At 44.6% G+C, this 21,912-nt stretch overlaps 2 protein-coding genes and 1 pseudogene across 5 annotated transcripts in view; 1 reads left to right on the top strand and 2 right to left on the bottom strand.

Annotated features, from left to right (window-relative positions):
* Positions 1-19,279, bottom strand: part of PPP6C (protein phosphatase 6 catalytic subunit) — a 43,291-nt gene extending 24,012 nt beyond the window's left edge. Inside the window, exons 1-2 of one of the 4 annotated variants that reach the window (XM_034929046.3) lie at positions 18,868-19,197; positions 18,220-18,248 (exon numbers count right to left, since the gene is read on the bottom strand). In XM_034929046.3, coding sequence (XP_034784937.1) covers positions 18,220-18,248; positions 18,868-19,024 — 186 coding nt within the window. In that variant the 5' untranslated portion in view covers positions 19,025-19,197. Of the gene's footprint in view, positions 1-18,219; positions 18,249-18,867 lie in introns of all 4 variants that reach the window. The other 3 variants (XM_055117610.2, XM_003808050.5, XM_055117611.2) reach the window with 3 other exon arrangements.
* Positions 4-18,209, bottom strand: LOC129398734 (NADH dehydrogenase [ubiquinone] 1 beta subcomplex subunit 3-like; annotated as a pseudogene).
* An 89-nt stretch (positions 19,280-19,368) lies between the features above and the next one.
* Positions 19,369-21,912, top strand: part of RABEPK (Rab9 effector protein with kelch motifs) — a 38,130-nt gene continuing 35,586 nt past the window's right edge. The window contains exon 1 of the mRNA XM_034929043.2: positions 19,369-19,506. The gene's annotated coding sequence lies outside the window, so the exon portion shown is untranslated. The remainder of the gene's footprint in view (positions 19,507-21,912) is intronic.

The raw sequence follows: 21,912 nt of genomic DNA, 5'->3' as shown, positions 1-21,912 counted from the left end.
AAAAAGAGAAAATAAAAGGGAAACATTTACTGCAACATTAAAACTAAAGATAAAATACCAAAAAAGAAAAATACCAGGTCTAATACTTACAAAACCCAAGTATACTTTTTGAAAGGAAAGTACCCTGTGATAATTCGGGGGTTGGATTTCTGTCAGCTGTCACACAGAATTCTTAATGCAATGCAAACTACCTACAGAGACACTAAGGTTCTAGGAGACAGACAGCTTTACAAGAACTGTAAAATGATGCTTTTCACCAAACACACACACACATATACACACATATATATATATATATATGAAGAAATAATTTTAACAGTAAAAGGTTTTTTGTTTTTTTTGTTTTTTTTTTTTTGAAACGGAGTCTCACTCTATCTCCCAGGCTGAAATGCAGTGACACGATCTCGGCTCACTTCTACCTCCATCTCCCAGATTCAAGCAATTTTCCTGCCTCAGCCTCCCAAGTAGCTGGGGTTACAGGCATGTGCCACCACACCCGGCTAATTTTTGTATTTTTAGTAGACACAGGGTTTTACCATGTTGGCCAGGCTGGTCTTGAACTCCTGACCTCAGGTGATCCACCCACCTCAGCCTCCCAAAGTGCTGGGATTACAGGCGTCAGCCACCGTGCCCAGCCAGTAAAAGATTTTTATCTGGTAATTTAAAAAATAAATTGCAAACCACACACTTACCATTTGACCCAGCAATTGTAGTCTTGGCAATAAAAACATGTTCAAAATCTGTATATAAATACTCGCAGAAGCCTAATTCATAATAGCCCAAAACTAAAAACAAATCAGATATCCTTCAATGAGTGAATGGTTAAACACATTTTGGTACATCCATACCATGTAATACTACTCAGCAATAAAAAGAAACGAATACTGCCACACAACAACCTGGATTCATCTCAAGGCATTTATGTTGAGTGAAAAAAATGAAACAACAGAAAACTGTCCCAAAAGGTTATATACTGTATAATTCCATTTATATAACCTTCTTTTTTTCCCTTTTTTTTGAGATAGAGTCTTGCTCTGTTGCCCAGGCTGGAGTCCAGTAGCACAATTTCAGTTCACTGCAAACTGCCTCCCAGTTCAAGTGATTCCCATGCCTCAGTCTCACAAGTACCTGGGATTACAGGCACACACCATCATGCCCAGCTAATTTTTGTATTCTTAGTAGTTTCACCATGTTGGTCAGGCTGGTCTCAAACTCCCAACCTCAGGTGATCTGCCCGCTTCGGCCTCCCAAAGTGGTGGGATTACAGGCATTGAGCCACTGCACTCGGCCGTGTTTACACATTCTTGAAATGACAAAATTAAAGAAATGGAGAACGGATTAGTTGTTGTCAGGGGTCCAGCAGTTACAGGAAGGAAGTGGGTGTGGCTATAAAAGGGCAACATGAGGAATTCTTGTGATGATGGACCTGTTCTGTATTTTGACTATAGAGTTGGAAACATGAGCCCTTACCCAATAAAACTGCAAAGAACTGAATACACATACACACACACACACACACACACACACACAAACACAAGTAAAACTGAAGAAATCTGAACATCATGAGGTGATGATCTTGGGTTGTACCTAAAGATCATGAGTTGTATCAGTGTCAATGTTGGCTGATGTTGTATTGGTTGTGGCATTACACTATAGTTCTACAAAATGTTACCACTGGGGAAAACTGGGTTATTTTGAAATAAAAAGGCTAACTATAATTAATTATAAAATTCAAATCTAAAACTGAGGAGCCAGCTGGGCACGGTGGCTCTCGCCTGTAATCCCAGCATTTTGGGAGGCCAAAGTGGGTGGATCATTTGAGGTCAGGAGTTCAAGACCAGCCTGGCCAACATGGCAAAACCCCCTATCTCTACTAAATATAAAAATTAGGCTGGGCACGGTGAATCACGCCTGTAATCTCAGAACTTTGGGAGGCTGAGGTGGGTGGATCACGAGGTCAGGAGTTCAGGACCAGCCTGGCCAACGTAGTGAAACCCCGTCTCTATTAAAAATACAAAAATTAGCTGGGCGTGGTGGCAGGTGCCTGTAATCCCAGCTACTCGGGAGGCTGAGGCAAGAGAATCACTTGAATCCGGGAGGCAAAGGTTGCAGTGAGCCGAGATTGCACCCATTGTACTCCAGCCTGGGCAGCAGAGAGACTCCATCTCAAAAAAAAAAAAAAAAAAAAAAAGGTAGCCAGGCGTGGGGTGCACAGCTGTAATCCCAGCTACTCGGGAGGATGAGGCAAGAGAATCGCCTGAACCCAGGAGACAGAGGTTGCCGTAAACCGAGGTGGCGCCACTGCACTCCAGCTTGGGAAACAGGGCGAGACTCTTTCTCAAAACAAACAAACAACAACAAAAAAAAAAGATGAGCCTTTTTTAATTTTATTTTTTTGAGACAGAATCTCGCTCTGTTGCCAGGCTGGAGTGCAGTGGCGCAATCTCAGCTCACTGCAATCTCTGCCTTCCAGGTTCAAGCCATTCTCCTACCTCAGCCTCCCGAGTAGCTGGGATTACAGGCATCAGTCATCATACCCAGCTCATTTTTGGATTTTTAGTAGAGACAAGGTTTCACCATGTTGGCCAGGATGGTCTCGCTCTCCTGACCTCATGATCCGCCCGCCTCGGCCTCCCAAAGTGCTGGGATTACAGGCGTGAGCCACCGCACCCAGCCAAGCCATTCTTCTTGTTAAAGGAACTCTAAATGTTTGCACTTCAAAAATATTTGTCCACTGAAAGTAATCAAACCAAAAAATGTCATAGAAAGCATATGATTCTCACACCAACGTTCTGGAAAAGGAAGTATACATCCCTGCTATATACAGGGAACTGGAGGTCTCAGGTGGAACCTTCCTTCCTACCTGAGACCAGTTTGTACTATTGCCAAAGGCTTACTGGATTTTACGATAGGTCTGCCAAGAAAGGAGAAATTAAACTAACAAGCATAATGAAATCACTTAAACATTAATTAAGGAATCTAAATGCTATAATCTCATTAATATATGAGAAACACTTTAACAGTTACAGCTACAACAATAGCTACACAGTAGCAAGAACAGAACTCAATGGGAGGGGGAGGAGGAAAAAAAGGGCTCCCAAAAGAAAATGAGGGGAAATAGAGTTGTTAATTTCCTAAACATTATACAAAAAATCAGAAAACTTCAAAATAAAATGATTTGCCTTCATTCCTAGGGTAAGTTCCTGATCTTAAAATAGCACCTCAAAGGCAAGATCTTCTTTTGGCCTGGAATCCTTCTGGCCTTGAGTCCGTGGGTAGCTAGCTCCTGTTTGTGTTGAATTTTCCACACCTAGATGCTTCAACAAATCAATCCATGGTCCTGCCATATAGTACATCCATCACTCATTAAAAAAAATAACAAAAACAGGCCAGCCGTGGTGGCTCACACCTATAATCCCAGCACTTTAGGAGGCTGAGGCAGGTGGATCATTTGAGGTCAGGAGTTCGAGACCAGCCTAGCCAACATAGCAAAACCCTGTCTATACTAAAAAATACAAAAATAAGCTGGTCAGTAGAGGCACGTACCTGTAATCTCAGCTACTTGGGAGGTTGAGACAGGAGAATCGCTTGAGCCTTGGAGGCAGAGGTTGCAGTGTGCCGAGACTGCGCCACTGCACTCCAGTCTGGACGACAGAGTGAGAACCTATCTAAAAAAAAGAAAAACAGGCCAGGTGTGTGGCTCACATCTGTAATCCCAGCACTTTGGGAGGACGAGGCAGGTGGATCACCTGAGGTCAGGAGTTCAAGATCAGCCTGGCCAACATGGTGAAACCTCATCTCTACTAAAAATACAAATACTTAGCTGGGCGTGGTGGCAGGGCGCTGGTAATCCTGTACTTGGGAGGCTGAGGCAGGAGAATTGCTTGAACCCAGGAGCAGAGTTTGCAGTGAGCCAAGATCACGCCATTGCACTCCAGCCTGGGTGACAGAGTGAGACTCTGTTTCAAAAAAAAACAAAAACAAAAGCAAAAAACAGATGCTGGTGAGTGAAACAATGTTTCTGAACTTTGAGCCTTAAACTTTATACTGAAAGATGTTCTCGAAGGTTCCATCAGAATTATAAAATTCTGGTTTGCATTAGAAATTACCTACGCCGGCCGGGCGCGGTGGCTCACGCCTGTAATCCCAGCACTTTGGGAGGCCAAGGCGGGTGGATCACGAGGTCAGGAGATCGAGACCATCCTGGCTAACACAGTGAAACCCCGTCTCTACTAAAAAAAAATACAAAAAAATTAGCGGGGCGTGGTGGCAGGCGCCTGTAGTCCCAGCTACTAGGGAGGCTGAGGCAGGAGAATGGTGTGAACCCGGGAGGCGGAGCTTGCAGTGAGCAGAGATCGCGCCACTGCACTCCAGCCTGGTCGACACAGCGAGACTCCGTCTCAAAAAAAAAAAAAAAAAAAAAGAAATTACCTACACCAAATTTCTCACTTGACTTAGATAATAAGACTGATGTTACTTAATCTTAGCAACAGATCTAGAATCCAAGTTTCCTACCACTTTCCACTACACTATATTGAATATTTAGTTGTTCAATGCAACAAATATTTATGGAGTGCCTGGTATGTTACCAGGTATTGTTCTAGATACAAAGTAAATAGCAACAACCAAAACAGACTAAAAGCTCTGCTCTCAAGGGGCTTACATTCTAATAGAATGAGACAGACAATAAATAAGTAAAATATATAACAGTAATTTGTCACATAGTGGTATCAAGGAAGTATAGAGCAAACAGACACACTAGAAGAGGGATGGGGTGCTGGGGTGGAGAGTAGGTGCTGTTATTTTAAACAGGGAGAGTATGGAAGCCTCACTGATAAAGTGAATTTTGAGCAAAACTCTAAAGGAGGTAAGGCTATGGGGACACAATACTGCAGGCAGAGAAATAAAGACCAAAAGTCCTGATGTGAAGCATGCTTGTGTCTAAGAAACATCATCAAGGCTGGTGTGTTTAGAGTAAACTGAATGAGAAGAAAAACAGGAGAGCATCACAGAATTATTTAGGTCACTGGTGGTGAAAATAAGGACCTGGGCTTCTACTGAGTGTAACGGGAAGCCATTAGAAGTTCTAGAGCAGAAGACTGACATGATATTAAGTCAGCTGTTTTGAAAACAAACTGGCCAGGCATGGTGGCTCACACCTATCATCCCAGCACTTTGGGAGGCCGAGGTGAGCATATCACTTGAGCTCAGGAGTTCGAGACCTGCCTGGGCAACATGGCAAAACCCAGTCTCTACAAAAAATACAAAAACTAGCTGGGCGTGGTGGCATGTGCCTGAAGTCCCAGATACTTGGAAGGCTGAGGTGCAAGGATCGCTTGAGCCCGGGAGGTCAAAGCTGCAGTGAGCTGAGATTGTGCCACTGCACTCCAGCCTGGGTCACAGAGCGAGACCCTTTCTCAAAATAACAAGAAAAGAGAAAATGGATTGATGGTGGTGGAGGGGTGGCTGGGCTGGGGTTGGAATTGGGACAAAGGAGTAAGCAGGGAGATCAGTTAAGTGTCTTCTATAATAATCTAGGTAAAAGTTAACTGGCTTGGACAGGGTAGTAGAAGTAGAAAATAGGGAAAATAGATTCCAGATGTTATCTGAATGTAGCATCTACTAGATTTATGACCAGCTGGATACAGGGTGTTAAGAGAAAGTAAAGAATCAAGGATGACTCGGGATTTCTGGCTTAAACAATTAGAAGGCTGGAAATAATCATTACTGAGACAGTTACAACTCCAGGGAAAGTAGATTTTTTTATTGTGTTTTTTTAACCCCTGTAAATAGACTATTTTTTAGAGCAGTTTTAGCTTCACAGCAAAATTGAGCAGAAAAGTACAGAATTCCCGGCCGGGCGCGGTGGCTCACGCCTGTAATCCCAGCACTTTGGGGGGTCGAGACAGGTGGATCACGAGGTCAGGAGAGTGAGACCATCCTGGCTAACACAGTGAAACCCCATCGCTACTAAAAATACAAAAAATTAGCCGGGCGTGGTGGCGGGCGCCTGTAGTCTCAGCTACTTGAAAGGCTGAGGCAGGAGAATGGCGTGAACCCAGGAGGCCGAACTTGCAGTGAGCAGAGATGGCGCCACTGCACTCCAGCCTGGGGTGACAGCAAGACTCTGTCTCAAAACAAACAAACAAAAAAAATCTTAAAGTACAGAGTTCCCCTGCTGGGCACAGTGGCTCGCGCCTGTAATCCCACCACTTAGGGAGGCAAAGGCAGGAGGATCGCTTGAGCCCAGGAGTTCAAGACCGCCCTCAGCAATATGGAGAGACCTCGTTCTCCATAAAAAGGGAAAAAAAGAAAAAGAAAAAAAGAAAAAAGTGCAGAGTTCCCATATACCCCCTGCCCCTCCCCACAGCCTCCCCGCATCAACATCTCACACTTGAGTGGTACGTTTGTTACAGATGATGAGCATCCACTGACATATCATTATCATCCAAAGGCCACAGTTTGTTTAAATTAGGGTCACTCCTACTGCACATTCTATAAGTTTTGACAATTGTATAATGACATGTACCTACCATTATAGTATCATACAGAATAGTTTCACCTATTCAAATTCACCTCCCTCCAACCTCTGAAAACCACTGATCTTTTTACTGTCTCTATAGTTTTGCCTTTCCCAAAATGTCATATAGTTGGAATCATATATATGTAGCCTTTTCAGGTTGGTTTCTTTCATTTAGTAATATGTATTTAAGGTTCTTCCATGTCTTTTTATGGCTTGATAGCTCATTTCTTCTTAGCACTGCATAATATTTCATTGTCTGGGTGTATTACAGTTTGTTTATCCATCCACCTAGTGAAGGACATCTTGGTTCCTTCCAAGTTTTGGCAATTATGAATAAAGTGGCTATAAAAATCTATGTACAGGTTTTTGTATGGACATAAGTTTACAACTCATTTGGGTAAATATCAAGGAGCAGGACTGCTGGATTATATGAAGAGTTTGTTTAGTTTTATAAGAAACTGCCAAACCGTCTTCCAAAGTGGCTGTACCATTTTGCATTCCCACCAGCAATGAATGAGAGTTCTTGTTGCTCCACATCTTCATCAGCATTTGGTACTGTTGGTGTTCTGGATTTTGGCCATTCTAATAGGTATATAGTGGTTATCTCATGGTTGTTTCACTTTGCATTTCCCTAATGACACGGAAGGTAGAGCATCTTTTCATACGCTTATTTGTCATCACTGTATCTTCTTTGATGAGGTGTCTTTTGTCCATTTTTTTGGCATATCTGTATTTATTTTACTTTATTATATCTTACTAATATTCTTTAAGGGACAAACCAGGCAAGTAAGCTACAGTGAGGAAATCTTAGAGAGTTAAGAAACCACTATGATACTTCCAGGTATTATCTTCAGTGATGCTTATCTTTATTCTGGGACTCCAAGTAATATTCAGCTCCTACAGCTACCACAAATGCAGCAAATCCCCATTTGAATCTTTGTAATAATGCACCAACAAAGGAAACATTTCTGCAAAGCCACCCACGTATCACCAAGCTTCACTGAGGCCCAATAAATCCCTTAGCCCTCCTGCAGCCAGCTTCTTCTAGACAGTTTCTACTGGTGTCCCTTCTATCTTCCATTGTTTATAATCTGGAAGTTCCATTTTACTATCTCCATGTTCATGTCCATGTCCATGTCCATGGGCCACGTCTTGCAAGACTGTGAGAATTGAGGAAAACATATTGTGATGTGCCTTCCACTTTCACACCTAGGTGGTGAAAGTGTAATTTAGCACAACCATTCTGAAAAACTGGCATGATCTGACAGCAACTTTTGTCCATTTTTTAATCAGATTGTTCATTTTCTTATTGAGTTTTAAGAGTTATCTGCAGGCCAGGCATGGTGGCTCACGTCTGTAATCCCAGCACTTTGGGAGGCCGAGGAGGTCAGATCACCTGAGGTCAGGAGTTCGAGACCAGCATGACCAACGCAGAGAAACCCCATCTCTATTAAAAAATACAAAATTAGCCAGGTGTGGTGGCGCATGCCTATAATCCCAGCTACTCGAAAGGCAGAGGCAGGAGAATTGCTTGAATGCGGGAGGCAGAGGTTGCGGTGAGCTGAGATCGCGCCACTGCACTTCAGCCTAAGCAACAAGAGCGAAACTCCATCTCAAAAAAAAAAAAAAAAAAAAAGAATTATCTGCATATTTTGGATAACAATACTTTATCAGACACGTCTTTCGCAAATATTTTCTCCCAGTACATGGATCATCATCTCATTCTCTTGATAGGGTCTTTCACAAAGCAAAAGCTTTTAATTTTAATGAAGTCTGGCTTATCAACTATTTCTTTCAAGAGCAGATTGTTTTGATTTGTTTAGGTTTGGTTTGGAGGGTGGGGAACTATGAATATAATTTTTTATTTTTATTTATTAGATAGAGTTTTGTTCTAACTCCTCTCCATGGAGGCTGCCCCACACACCAGCCTCACCAGGTCTGGGTGGCTACCTAGGCATGCTCCCTCCTCTGAGGCTTTGTACTTTCTGTTCACTCAGTCAAGAATGCTTTTCCCTAGACATGGGCTTGGCTATCTCTCTTCATCCAGCTTTCCTTTTCTCTCTCTCTCTTTTTTTTTTTTTTTTTGGAGACAAAGTCTTGCTTTGTCGTTCAGGCTGGAGTACAATGGCGTGATATTGGCTCACTGCAACCTCCACCTCCCGGATTCAAGCGATTCTCCTGCCTCAGCCTCCCAAGTATCTGGGATTACAGGCACCTGCCACCACACCCAGCTAATTTTTATATTTTTAGTAGAGATGGGGTTTCACCACGTTGGCCAGGCTGGTCTCGAGCTCCTGACCTCAGGTGATCTACCTGCCTCAGCCTCCCAAAGTGCTAGGATTACAAGTGTGAGCATCACACCCAGCCCGAATATAATTTTTTAAAACAACTATTGCAACATAATTCACCTACATAAAATGCATCCCTTTGAAGGGTAAGAGTCAATGGTTTTCATTATATTCACAGTGGTGGCAACCATCACCATAATCAATTTTAGAACACTTTCATCACCCCAAAAAGAAACCATATACACATTAGCAGTCACTCCCCTCATCCCCATACCAACACCCCACAGCCCTATGTATTACCTCATAAATAATAATAATCACAACCTTGACCACAACCACTCAATCCAGTTAGTCCTTGTGGATAGACGGCTGTCTTTCCAGTCAATTTCAAAATATCAGTGTTGCACAGCATCCTACTTCTATTAATAATCCATTAGACCTATGATACATATTTATTATTTTTATAATAATTAGCATCCAAAGTTTGCAACCTATTTGCATTAAAGAACAAATATGCCAGGAACTGATGAATGATTCTAAGTTTGGCCTGTAATTTTTTCTTTTTTTGAGATGGAGTTTCGCTCTTGTCACCCAGGCTGCAGTGCAATGGCGTGATCTTGGCTCACTGCACCCTCCGCCTCCCAGGTTCAAGCGATTCTCCTGCCTCAGCCCCCCAGTAGCTGGGATTACAGGCACACGCCACCATGCCTGGTTAATTTTTGTATTTTTAGTAGAGACAGGGTTTCGCCATGTTGGCCAGGCTGGTCTCAAACTCCTGACCTCAGGTGATCCACCCACCTTAGCCTCCCAAAGTGCTGGGGTTACAGGCGTGAGCCACTGTGTCTGGCCGGTTCCCATATTTCAATGTGCCAGAATTTTCGCTGACATGTAACTGGTTCTCCTAGTCCATAAGGCCTCCTAAACTTGAAGTCATCCCTGGTTATCACCCCATACACTATGTGCTAGCCTGAAAATAACAGTGGACTATAAACTGAAGAACATCGCTGTGAAACTCTGTCAATCTGAAAGATTGAGTGTCTGGAGAACACATGTAAACTACCTAGCAGCAGCCTTCAACCAGGGCCCAGGCACACTAACTAGAGTAAAATTACAGCTGCGTCCTACGACTGCCACCTCTGCTGACCCCAACTGAGGATTTAGAGAGCTATGTCTCTAAGCCAAAGCTATTGCCTCTCATCTCTAGTTTGGCAGTAGCTTACAAATCGCTATCACGCGCACACAAAAATAAGAAGTCTATGCAATCTCACTATAAACGCTACGTGACTCAATCAACTACACTCACAGCGGCCTCAAAGAGCCCTGCCTTGTCATCATGGTGAAGACACATGCTCCTCTCCTCCCAAACCCTTTACAGCTTTATCCCAAATTTAGGGTAAACTATACCCCTTTCTCTTCATCGTGCCCAAATATTTTTTCTTTCTTTTTTTTGTGTTCTGTTTTCTATTTATTTATTTTTTATTATACTTAAGTTCTGGGATACATGTGCAGAACGTGCAGGTTTGTTACTTAGGTATCCACATGCCATGGTGGTTTCCTGCACCCATCAACCCATCATCTACAATCGGTATTTCTCCTAATGATATCCCTCCCTTTACCCTGGACCCCCTGACAGGCCCCAGCATGTGATGTTCCCCTCCCCTTTGCCCATAAGTTCTCATTGTTCAACTCCCGCTTACGAGTGAGAACATGCGGTGTTTCGTTTTCTGTTCCTGTGTTAGTTTGCTGAGAATGATGGTTTCCAGCTTCATCCATGTCCCTGCAAAGGACATGAAATCATTCTTTTTATGGCTGCATAGTATTCCATGGTGTATATGTGCCACATTTTCTTTAACCTGTCTATCATTGATGGGCATTTGAGCTAGTTCCAAGTCTTTGCTATTGTGAATAGTGCTGCAATAAACATGCAAGTGCATGCATCTTTATAGTAGAATGATTTATAATCCTTTGGGTATATACCCAGTAATGGGATTGCTGGGCCAAATGGCATTTCTAGTTCTAGATCCTTGAGGAATCGCTACACTGTCTTCCACAACAGTTGAACTAATTTGCACTCCCACCAACAGTGTAAAAGTGTTCCTATTTCTCCAAATCGTCTCCAGCACCTGTTGTTTCCTAACTTTTTAATGATTGCCATTCTAACTGGCGTGAGATGGTATCTCATTGCGGTTTTGATTTGCATTTCTTTAATGACCAGTGCTCTTTTTCATATGTTTGGTGCCCAACTACTTTCTAATCCTTGAACAGGAAGGGGTTCATAGCCATCATTCTTAGCAGACCTCTATGTCTCTTCTCTACCTTTTCCTCAAGACATTTGTTCACAGTTCCATTCTATTCTCTGTTCTGTCTCCCAGTTCCCTCTTGCCCCCACAAACACTGGGTTCTAAACTTTTAAAATTACTTGTTTAGTTGATCTTGTTATCTAAAACATACTACTTCCTTTATCTACTTTTACATACTGGTATTTATAAAACACTCTTAGCTTTAAAAATAAAGATCTCACAGCCAGGTGTGGTGGCTCACACCTGTAAAATGAGCATTTTGGGAGGCCAAGGCAAGAAGATGGCTGGAGGCCCAGAGCTCAAGACTAGCTTGGGCAACATAGCAAAACCTCATCTCAACTAGCTAGCTAAATAACTAACTAAATAAATATCTAGCTAACATTATATTTCACACAGTCTTTATATAAAGTCTCTACTATAATACAGATCACTGGGAATGAGAAGTTAGAAATCTGGAATGACCATGATATTCACACGCTTATGATCCAGAAGGTAGTATCTGTATCCTCGGGCCAGATCAGAATTTCTCAACCATGGCACTACTAATTATTCATTGCAGGGGACTGCTTGCTGTCTTGTGGATGTTTAGCAAAATCTCCGACATCTACGCCTACTAGATACCCATAGTAACTTCCCACCCCTCCCCTGCCCCAGCTGTGACAACCAAAAATGTCTCCAGACACTGCCAAAAATTCTTTGGGGGGCAAAATTGCCCCCAGTTGAGAACGACTGGTCTAGATCTTTCTCCTGAGTTTAATACTATTAGAACAGTGTTTAGAGCACATTTGGCAATCAACAAGTAGTTGTTATCTAAGTAACATAAGTATCCAAGAGTAATTCTGGACACCTCTATCTCAATGTCTTAGCTTGGCAGCATCTCAAACTCAATATGGCCCAAACCAAACCTCCCGTATTCCTTAATCTAGTTATAGTACTAAGTAATCCTTGCCAGAAACTAAAAAATTATGCTAAACTCTCTTCATCATAACCTAGACCAAATCTGTTAACAGGTGCCACTATACCTTCTTCACTTCCTTTCCAACACAACAATCACTTATCATTGCCTTATCTCAGACTCTCATATCACCGGGCCTACTGCTTCTATGACATTTTTCCTGCATTCCAATCCATGGTCCACAATGCTGCCAGAATAAACATTTCAAAAGCCTACTGTCATTCTCCTTCTTAAAAACTCCTCAAGCATATTCCTCCATTTATGGCAGTGTTTCCCAAACACCAAATACCATTTTCATTATTTTGTCATATTCCTACCACATACAACAGTGTATCCCTGTAATAATTTTCTTTGAATCTACTTTTATTTTTAGTTAGCTACATTTTAAACAGTATCACGAATCACAGTATGATTTTTCCCTAAAATATAAAAACATTTCATAGTGTTCATGCACCACCTAAAAGATAACAATCTAAGTTTAACAGCCTACTCTTCTATGATTTGGCATCTTTCTTTCCAGTACCACCTCCAGCCACACCAAACCACTTCAAGTTCCCCGAACCAGCCATGTTCTTGCAAATTACATTATACTATTGTACATGGTGTTTATTCCGTTTGCATGTTCTTTCCTTCTCATTTTGTCTACCTGAACTCTGCCCCTCGTAACTGCTCCTTTATGAAATCATCTCTGACTCTAAAGTTACATACTGCTTCTTCTGTTTGCCAACACCCTGGTCAGCCTCTATTACAGCCTTTGTTTACCTCCTTACCTCCCTTACTATATTGAAAGCCCCTCAAAGGCAGACACAAGTATCCGATTCTGCCCCTGGCACCCACAGGGAACAGTACTTAACACAAGGAACCATGTAAATAAGTGTTTGTTGGCTGGGCACAGTGGCTCACACCTATAATCTCAGCATTTTGGGAGGCCAAGGCAGGAGAATCACTTGAAGCATTTGGGACCAGCCTGGACAGCATAGCAAGACGCTATCCCTTAAAAAAAATATTTTTTTGCCAGGCGCGGTGGCTAACGCCTATAATCCCTGCACTTTGGGAGGCCAAGGCGGGTGGATCACGAGGTCAGGAGATTGAGACCATCCTGGCAAACACAGTGAAACCCCATCTTTACCAAAAATACCAAAAAACTAGCCAGGCATGGTGGCATGCATCTGTAGTCCCAGCTACTTGGGAGGCTGAGGCAGGAGAATTGTTTGAACCCAGGAGGCAGAGGTTGCAGTGAGCCGAGATCGCGCCATTACCCTCCAGCCTGGTGACAGAGTAAGACTCCATCTCAAAGAAAAAAAAAATAATTAATCAGCTGGGCACACTATTGCACACCTGTACTCCCAGCTACTTTTGAGGCTGAGGCAGAAGGATCAATTGAGCCCAGGAGTTTGAGGTTGCAGCAAGCTACAACTGCACCACTGCACTCCACCCTGGGCAGCAGACTGAGACCCTACCTCAAAGAAAAAAAAAAAAAAGAAGAAGAAGAAACAAGTATTTGTCATAAAGCAGTATACAGTTTGAGTCAATAAACCTTTACTGATTATCACATACAGGGCAGTGTTCTAAAATTGTGGAAAACACAAATAAGGAATGGCCAAACACAGTGGCTCACGTCTGTAATCCCAACACTTTGGGAGGCCGAGGTGGGTGGATCACCTGAGGCCAGAAGTTCGAGACCAGCCTGGCCAACATGGTGAAACCCCATCTCTACCAAAAAATATATATATACAAAAATTAGCTGGGTGTGGTAGTGCGCACCTGTAATCCCAGCTGAGGCAGAACTGCTTGAACCCAGGAGGTGGAGACTGCAGTGAGCTGAGATGGTACCACTGTACTCCAGCCTGGGCAATAGAGTTAGATTCAGTCTCAAAAAAAAAAAAAAAAAAAAAAAAAAAAAAAAAAAAAAAACCTCAGGTAAACATGTCACCCTTAAGAACTGTCCAAGAGATTAGACAACCTCCAAGTTATAGAACCCCTGCTCCCCAAAAATATTAATACTTAAATATAAGTATTCAGTAAACCTGCCTTTATCATTAATTCTTCCATTTAGCCAGGTATGGAATCTGTACCTTTTATTAATCTCTCTGAAATCTTTCTTGTGGATAAAATCACATGAGCTCTTTATAAGAAAGGTTACACTGTGGTCCATTTACTTTCACATATGTCATTTTTTTTTTTTTTTGAGACAGGGTCTCGCTCTGTTGGCCAGGCTGGAGTGCAGCGGCATGATCTCGGCTCACTGCAACCTCCATCTCCCAGGCTCAAGCAATTCTCCTGCCTCAGCCTCCCGGCCCACATATGTCATTCTTATTCCTTCAAAACTGTTATGTATGCCAGGCATGGTGGCTCCCGCCTGTAATCCCAGCACTTTGGGAGGCTGAGAAGGGTGGATCACCTGAGGTCAGGAGTTCGAGACCAGCCTGGCCAACATGGTGAAACCCCATCTCTACTAAAAATACAAAAATTAGCCAGGAGTGGTGGTGGGTGCCTGTAATCCCAGCTACTCAGGAGGCTGAGGCAGGAGAATCGCTTGAATCCGGGAGGCGGAGGTTGCAGTGAGCTGAGAACGTGCACCTGCACTCTAGCCTGGGCAACAGAGCAAGACTCCGTCTCAAAAAAACAAACTAACAGGCCAGGCTCACACCTATAATCCCAGCACTTTGGGAGGCCGAGGTGGGTGCATCATCTGAGGTGGGGAGTTCGAGACCAGCCTGAACAACATGGGGAAACCTGGTCTCTACTAAAAATACAAAATTAACTGGGCGTGGTGGCGCATGCCTGTAATCACAGCTACTCAGGAAGGCTGAGGCAGGAGAATCGCTTGAACCCGGGAGGCGGAGGTTGCAGTGAGCCAAGCTCACGCCATTGCACTCCACCCTGGGCAACAAGAGCGAACAAACAAACAAAAACAGTTATGTAGATTTGATCCAGTACTAGTGATGTGACCATTTCCAACTTAGCGAAACAGAAATTGTGATTAAATCTGGAACATCGTATGCATTTAGTATTTTATCTTCTAATCAATTTAAAACACAAGTAAATTTCTGTCTTTTCTACAGAACAAATCTTTTCCATCATGCTCATTAAGTGGCCTCAATGATTACTTTTCTTAATAGAATGTTTTATTTTGCCTTTACAGCCTCAGAAAAAGTACTCCTGGCATACTTTCTTGGCCTAATTTTAGGTTGCACTTCATGCCAAGAAACAGAAAAAAATTAAATTTCTTTAAATACACCAGAGATGAGCAACACAACAAATTAAAATGATAAAAGCATTTCCAAGACAGAAAAAAAAGTCTCTACCTATAAAGAAAAATTCAGAATACTTTTGTCTTGGTTGCCCAAAACATATATTTTTAAGTTTATTAAGAAATGGAGGCCGGGCGCGGTGGCTCACGCCTGTAATCCCAGCACTTTGGGAGGCCGAGGCGGGCGGATCACGAGGTCAGGAGATCGAGACCATCCTGGCTAACACGGTGAAACCCCGTCTCTACTAAAAAATACAAAAAATTAGCCGGGCGTGGTAGCGGGCGCCTGTAGTCCCAGCTACTCGGGAGGCTGAGGCAGGAGAATGGCGTGAACCCGGGAGGCGGAGCTTGCAGTGAGCCGAGATCGCGCCACTGCACTCCAGCCTGGGCGACAGAGCGAGACTCCGTCTCAAAAAAAAAAAAAAAAAAAAAAAAAAAAAAAGAAATGGATACAGGCCAAGTATAGTGGCTCATGCCTGTTATCCCAGCATTTTGGGAAGCCAAGGTGGGAGGATCGCTTGAGCCCAGGAGTTCAAGACTGGCCTGGGTAACATAGCAAGACCCTGTCTCTACCAAAAAAATAAATAAAAATTAGCTGGTCATGGGGGCATGTGCCTGTGGTCCCAGCTTCTCAGGAGGCTAAGGTGGGAGGACTGCCTGAGCCCAGGAGGTCGAGGCTGCAATGAGCCATGATTGTGCCACCACACTACAGCATGGGTGAGAGTGAGACCATGTCCCCGCTCCCCCACCAAAAAAAAGATTTAAAAATTTTTTAAGAAAAAAAAAGAAACAAATACAAGTCAAGTACAATGCAGCTATGTTTCAACAAGAAATAAAATGGTCTAAAAATTGTACTTCCTTAAGGTAAGAAGGAAATCTAATGTTTATCAAACTAAGAGGTACAAAGAAGTCCAACAGATTTTTCTTTCTTTTTTTTTTTTTTTTGGTGAGACGGAGTCTCCCTCTGTCACCCAGGCTGGACTGCAGTGGCGCAATCTTGGCTCACTGCAACCTCCGCCTCCCTGGTTCAAGCGATTCTCCTGCCTCAGCCTCCCAAGTAGCTGGGATTCCAAGCACCTGCCACCACCTCCAGTTTATTTTTGTATTTTTAGTACAGACGGGGTTTCACCATGTTGGCCAGGCTGGTCTCGAGCTCCTGACCTCAAGTGATCCACCTGCCTCAGCCACCCAAAGTGCTGGGATTACAGGTGTGAGCCACTGCACCTGGCCAGATTATCTTTCAAATCATTTCAGTGCCCAATTTCCTTTTTTTTTTTTTTTTTTTTTGAGACAGAGTCTCGCTCTGTCTCCCAGGCTGGAGTACAGTGGTGTGATCCCGGCTCACTGCAAGCAATTCTCCCGGGTTCAAGCCATTCTCCCTGCCTCAGCCTCCCAAGTAAGTAAACTGGGATTACAGGCACCTACCACCATGCTCGGCTAATTTCTGTATTTTTAGTAGAGAGGGGCTTTCACCAAGTCGGTCAGTCTGGTCTCAAACTCCTGATCTCAAATGGTCTGCCCACCTCAGCCTCCCCAAGTACTGAGATTACGCCACTGTGCCCTAGACACATTTTCATAAAAAGCAACATTTTATTCATCATAAACACAAAGTTCAAAAAAGCTTTATGCATGATAAATAAAAAGAAAAAATTCCACGTCAATTCACTGACATGCAATAGTCAACCTCACCTATGGGATTAATAATGCTACTAAGAGGTCTGGTTAGTTTTCCATGAATTGGGTCCCAATGCTAGTTGTATTCTTATTCCCTTAAAAAAACCACATAGCAGAAAGAAGCCACAAAAGGAATGTCTGAAGGACTCAGATGAGCACAAATGCTACATTACTACTAACGAAGGCTGTCCTTATTTGAAATTATTCTATTAAAAACGGGAGAATGCACAAGAATGACTCCCCTATCATATGCCACATAAAATTAACAGGTAAGTACAATTCAGTCACATTCACAACAGCACGTGTGGCCTCAAATATTATGCATACTTGTTGACTGATGTTAAGTATCAACTTACTGCACAAAGAAGAAATAAAACAAAACCCACAGTAATATATTTCCTTAAGAATACACTGAGTCGGGGCTGGGCACGGTGGCTTACGCCTGTAATCCCAGCACTTTGGGAGGCCGAGGCGGGTGGATCACGAGGTCAGGAGATCGAGACCATCCTGGCTAACACGGTGAAACCCCGTCTCTACTAAAAATACAAAAAATTAGCCAGGCGTGGTGGCAGGCACCTGTAGTCCCAGCTACTCGGGAGACTGAGGCAGGAGAATGGCGTGAACCCGGGAGGCGGAGGTTGCAGTGAGCCGAAATGGTGCCACCGCACTCCAGCCTGGGCGACAGAGCGAGACTCCGTCTCAAAAAAAAAGAATACACTGAGTCGGATAAATACTAGCACGAGCTGATAAGCACTGCTAGAAACCTAAGCTCTGATTTCAGCAAATGCATAGAAACACTTTTCAAAGAAGCAGTATACCTAGGCCGGCGCGGTGGCTCACGCCTGTAATACCAGCACTTTGGTAGGCCGAAGCGGGCGGATCACTTGAGGTCAGGAGTTCAAGACCAGCCTGGCCAACACGGCGAAACCCCGTCTCTACTAAAAATACAAAACAGCCGGGCGTCGTGACGGGCGCCTCTAATTCCACCTAGTCGGGAGGCTGAGGCAGGAGAATCGCTTGAACCCGGGAAGTGGAGGTTGCAGTGAGCCAAGATCGCACCGCTGCACTCCAGCCTGGGTGACAGAGTGAGACTCTATCTCAGTTAAAAACAATAATAATAATAATAATTAAAAAGTTTTAAAAAAGAAAAGCAGTATACCAAAGTCATTCCTTTACCCATACATACATTTACTCTTACTTGGACTCAGGAGTAACAAGGAACTCACCTCCTTTAGAAAACGAAGAAAATGAAATACTGAGTTAAGAAGGGGTTAAGGAGAAAGTATTTGTATTTATTGAGAACCAACTACTTTATCTACTTCAGTAAGCTCAACAACATACTCAGAAACGGGATTCACCTCTGAATTAGCAAAAGAAAACCGACGATCCTAAAAAGCAATTTGGAGGAGTGGCAATGAAGAGGGACGACCTGACGTTCGCTCCCGCCAGTACCAAACCACTCGGGCCCACCGCCTTCCCCTTCCTCAGAGACCTAAACACACTGAGGCCGCGTTCCGGTAGCCGGTGGCATCTCCTGTCAGACGCGGGCCACTCCGCGCTCCTGTCACCTCCGGTGGAGGCGACCCCATCCCGAGGGCACTGCCGCGGGGGCTCGGCTCCGACTGCGGGAGACCCAGGGATGGGGTGGGGAGCCAAGCCTTCTAAATAAAGCTGTTACAGCTGCGGGTCCTGGGGCAGCCCGAAGGCCAGAAGGGGCGACCCTGGGACAGAGGCCGCGACATCCCTCGGGATCCCCACTGAGGCAACCGGGACAGCATTCGACGACTCGGCTCGCGCGACCCTCGGCGTGACGCCGGGTAGGACCGGGTCGACTGGCAATGGGGGAGGCCCTCCACCGCGACTGGACTGGATACCCGGCGGGGGTCCTGGAGAAAGGAAGGGCCGGCCGGCGGGCGCCCCACAGCCGGAAGGGGCGAGCCCGCAAATAGGGCTCACCTTCAGGTCGTTCTCTGGCAGGTACTTGCACAGCCGCGCTATTTCCACATACTTGTCCAGGTCTAGTGGCGCCATTTTAAGAATAACAAGCCGTGGCAACAGCGGCGGCGGCGGCTGTAGCGGCGGCGGCTGTAGCAGCGGCGGCGGCAGCGGCGGAGGCCGAAGCCGGAACTTTCCCTGCGTCACGTCCGGCCCGTGAGTGGAGCCTGCGCAGCGCCGTTAAAGCTCGACCCGCTTCTCCCCGCTACGTCGGTACGCCCGGCGCCCCCTCTGGCTGAACCCCGACTGCAGGCCCCAAGAGAGCCCGCTTCGGTCCACCCGGCGAAACCTGCTGGGACCCGTAGTCGTCTGCCGCGGGGGTGCTGGGATGTGTAGTTTTCTGTTGTGGACAGCCACCCCTCTCTTTTCCTCCCGTTCCTCCAGACTTTCACCTCCCGGCAGCCGGCGAGGCTTTTCCGAGCCAAAACAGCGGAGTAGGTGGTCCTAGCCACTCACTGGTTTGTTTTTCCAACCCTTTTAAGCACTCTCTCTCCAGAATATCTTCACTTAACAATTGGGTAAGCCTGGCCGTAGTAACCGTTTGCACCTTTCCAAGTCCCTGTGAAAACCTCGCCTAAGCCTGTGGCAGAGATGTCAGGCCCCAGTCTTCCAGCCTGAAAGGAAGGGAAACGAATATTATTAAAGCATTTCTGATGCTAAATGCGATACAAATGATATTTTTCCTTTTAATCTTCGTAACGATTGATAGGAAAGTGAGGCTTGGAAACTGCAGTTCACCCCAAATCTCACAGGGAACAAAATGGTGGGGTCAAGATTGAAAAATGGCTTAAGCTTAAGCATGCTTCCCGTGAGAATCCCACGAGGGCAGGGAGTTTTTTGCTGTAACTCCAGCACCGAGAACAGTATCTGGTACTAGCATACCTTCAGCGTTCGTTTATCCAACCACTCTTTGCTGAGCAACAAAGATGCGCCAGGTACAGCTCAAGGCGCTTGCAGTACTTCGTGAACAAAATAGACAAAGATCTCTATTCTATCTGTAGCTACAAAAAGTACCAAAATTAGCCTGGCGCGGTAGTGCGTGCTTGTGGTCCCAGCTACTCTGGAGGCTGAGGCAGGAGAACCGCTTGAGTTGGGAGGCGGAGGTTTCAGTGAGCTGAGATCGCGGCACTGCACTCCAGCTTGGGCGACAGAGCGAGATCCTCCTCAAAAATAAATTAGTAAAAGGAGCTGCTGTATGGGACTAGGGGTGGGGGTGCAATGCCTATAGCTAAGAGACCAGTTAAGACACTGTTATGTAATCCAATAGTAGCAGGCGCTCAATAAATATTTGTTGCTCAAGAGACCCTGGAATTAATCCTCTTGCTCTCTAAAGTATATTTTGTGGACAATTGGCTAACCCTGAATGAGATATCTGGGTGAACTTCTTTGTATTATTCTTGTAACTCCTCTGAAAGTATGAAATTGTTTCAAAGTAAAATTAATTTTTAGAAGTTTGTTGCAGAATGAATGATGCCCACAAGCATTCATTTCTTCATTCATTAAACTAAGAGTTACATAGTGCCTATTGGCCAGGCCACGGTGGCTAATGCCTGTAATCTCAGCACTTTGGGAGGCCAAGGCAGGCAGATCACCTGACGTCAGGAGTTCAAGACCAGCCTGGCCAACATGCCGAAACCCCATCTCTACTAAAAATACAAAATACTGGGGAGGCTGAGGCAGGAGGATCACTTGAATTGCTTGAGGCAGAGGTTGCAGTGAGCTGAGATGGCGCCACTGTACTCCAGCCTGGGCCACAGAGTGAAACTCCATCTCGAAGAGAAAAGAAACCAGAGGTTACACAGTGTTTATGATGTGAATAAAACAGATATGATCCCTGCCCTAATCAGGCTTACAATCTGCTGGGAAGAGACAAACAGTATTTATTTATTTATTTACATTTACTGGTTTATTATTAATATAAAGGATATTACAAAGGATACAAATGAAGAGATGCATAGGGTGAGGTAATTAAAATTTTTGTTGTTGTTGAGGCTGGGTGCAGTGGCTCAAACTTGTAATCCCAGTAGTGAAGCCAAGGTGAGCAGATATCTTGAGGCTAGGAATTCAAGACCATCCTGGCCAACATGGTGAAACCTGATCTCTACTAAAAATACAAAAATTAGCTGGGCATTGTAGCACATGCCTGTAATCCCAGCTACTCCAGAGTCTGAGGCATGAAAATTGCTTTGAGGTGGGGGTTACAGGGAGCTGAGGTCGTGCCACTGCACTCCAGCCTGGCCAACAGAAAAAAAAAAAAATTGTTGAGGTGAGGTCTTGCTGAGGCTGGTTTTAAACTCCTGGCCTCAAGCTATTCTGCTGCTTTGGCCTCCCAAAGTGCTGGGATTATACGTGTAAGCCACCATACCTGGCAGTGAGCAAATATTTAATTGCAAATTGTGATTATACTCAAAAGGGAAAATAGGAGGTACTATAAGCAAGAAAAATGGAGTAGACGAGGTCTACCTTTGGCTGGGCACAGTGGCTCACGCCTGTAATCCCAGCATTTTGGGAGACCGAGGCGGGCAGGTCTTTTTGAGGTCAGGAGTTCCTGACCAGCTGAGATTCCACCACTGCACTCTAGCCTGGGAGAGAAAGTGAGACCCTGTCTAAAAAAAAAAAAAAAAAAAAACTACATTTTGTCACCTGTACTTGTGTCCTTTGGGGGAAAAAAAAGGGCCCAGCATGGTGGTGCACGCCTGTAATCCCAGCACTTTGGGAGGCCGAGGCGGACGGATCATGAGGTCAGGAGTTTGAGACCAGCCTGGTCAATATAGTGAAACCCTGTCTCTACTAAAAATACAAAAAATTAGCCAGGTATGGTGGTGTGTGCCTGTAATCTCAGCTACTTGGGAGGCTGAGGCAGGAGAATTGCGTGAACCTGGGAGATGGAGGTTGCGGTTGCAGTGAGCTGAGATAGCGTCATT

Source organism: Pan paniscus, chromosome 11 (genome assembly GCF_029289425.2).
Source record: "Pan paniscus chromosome 11, NHGRI_mPanPan1-v2.0_pri, whole genome shotgun sequence".
Classification (NCBI taxonomy): Eukaryota; Metazoa; Chordata; class Mammalia; order Primates; family Hominidae; genus Pan; species Pan paniscus.
This window is presented reverse-complemented; position numbering and strand designations above follow the sequence as displayed.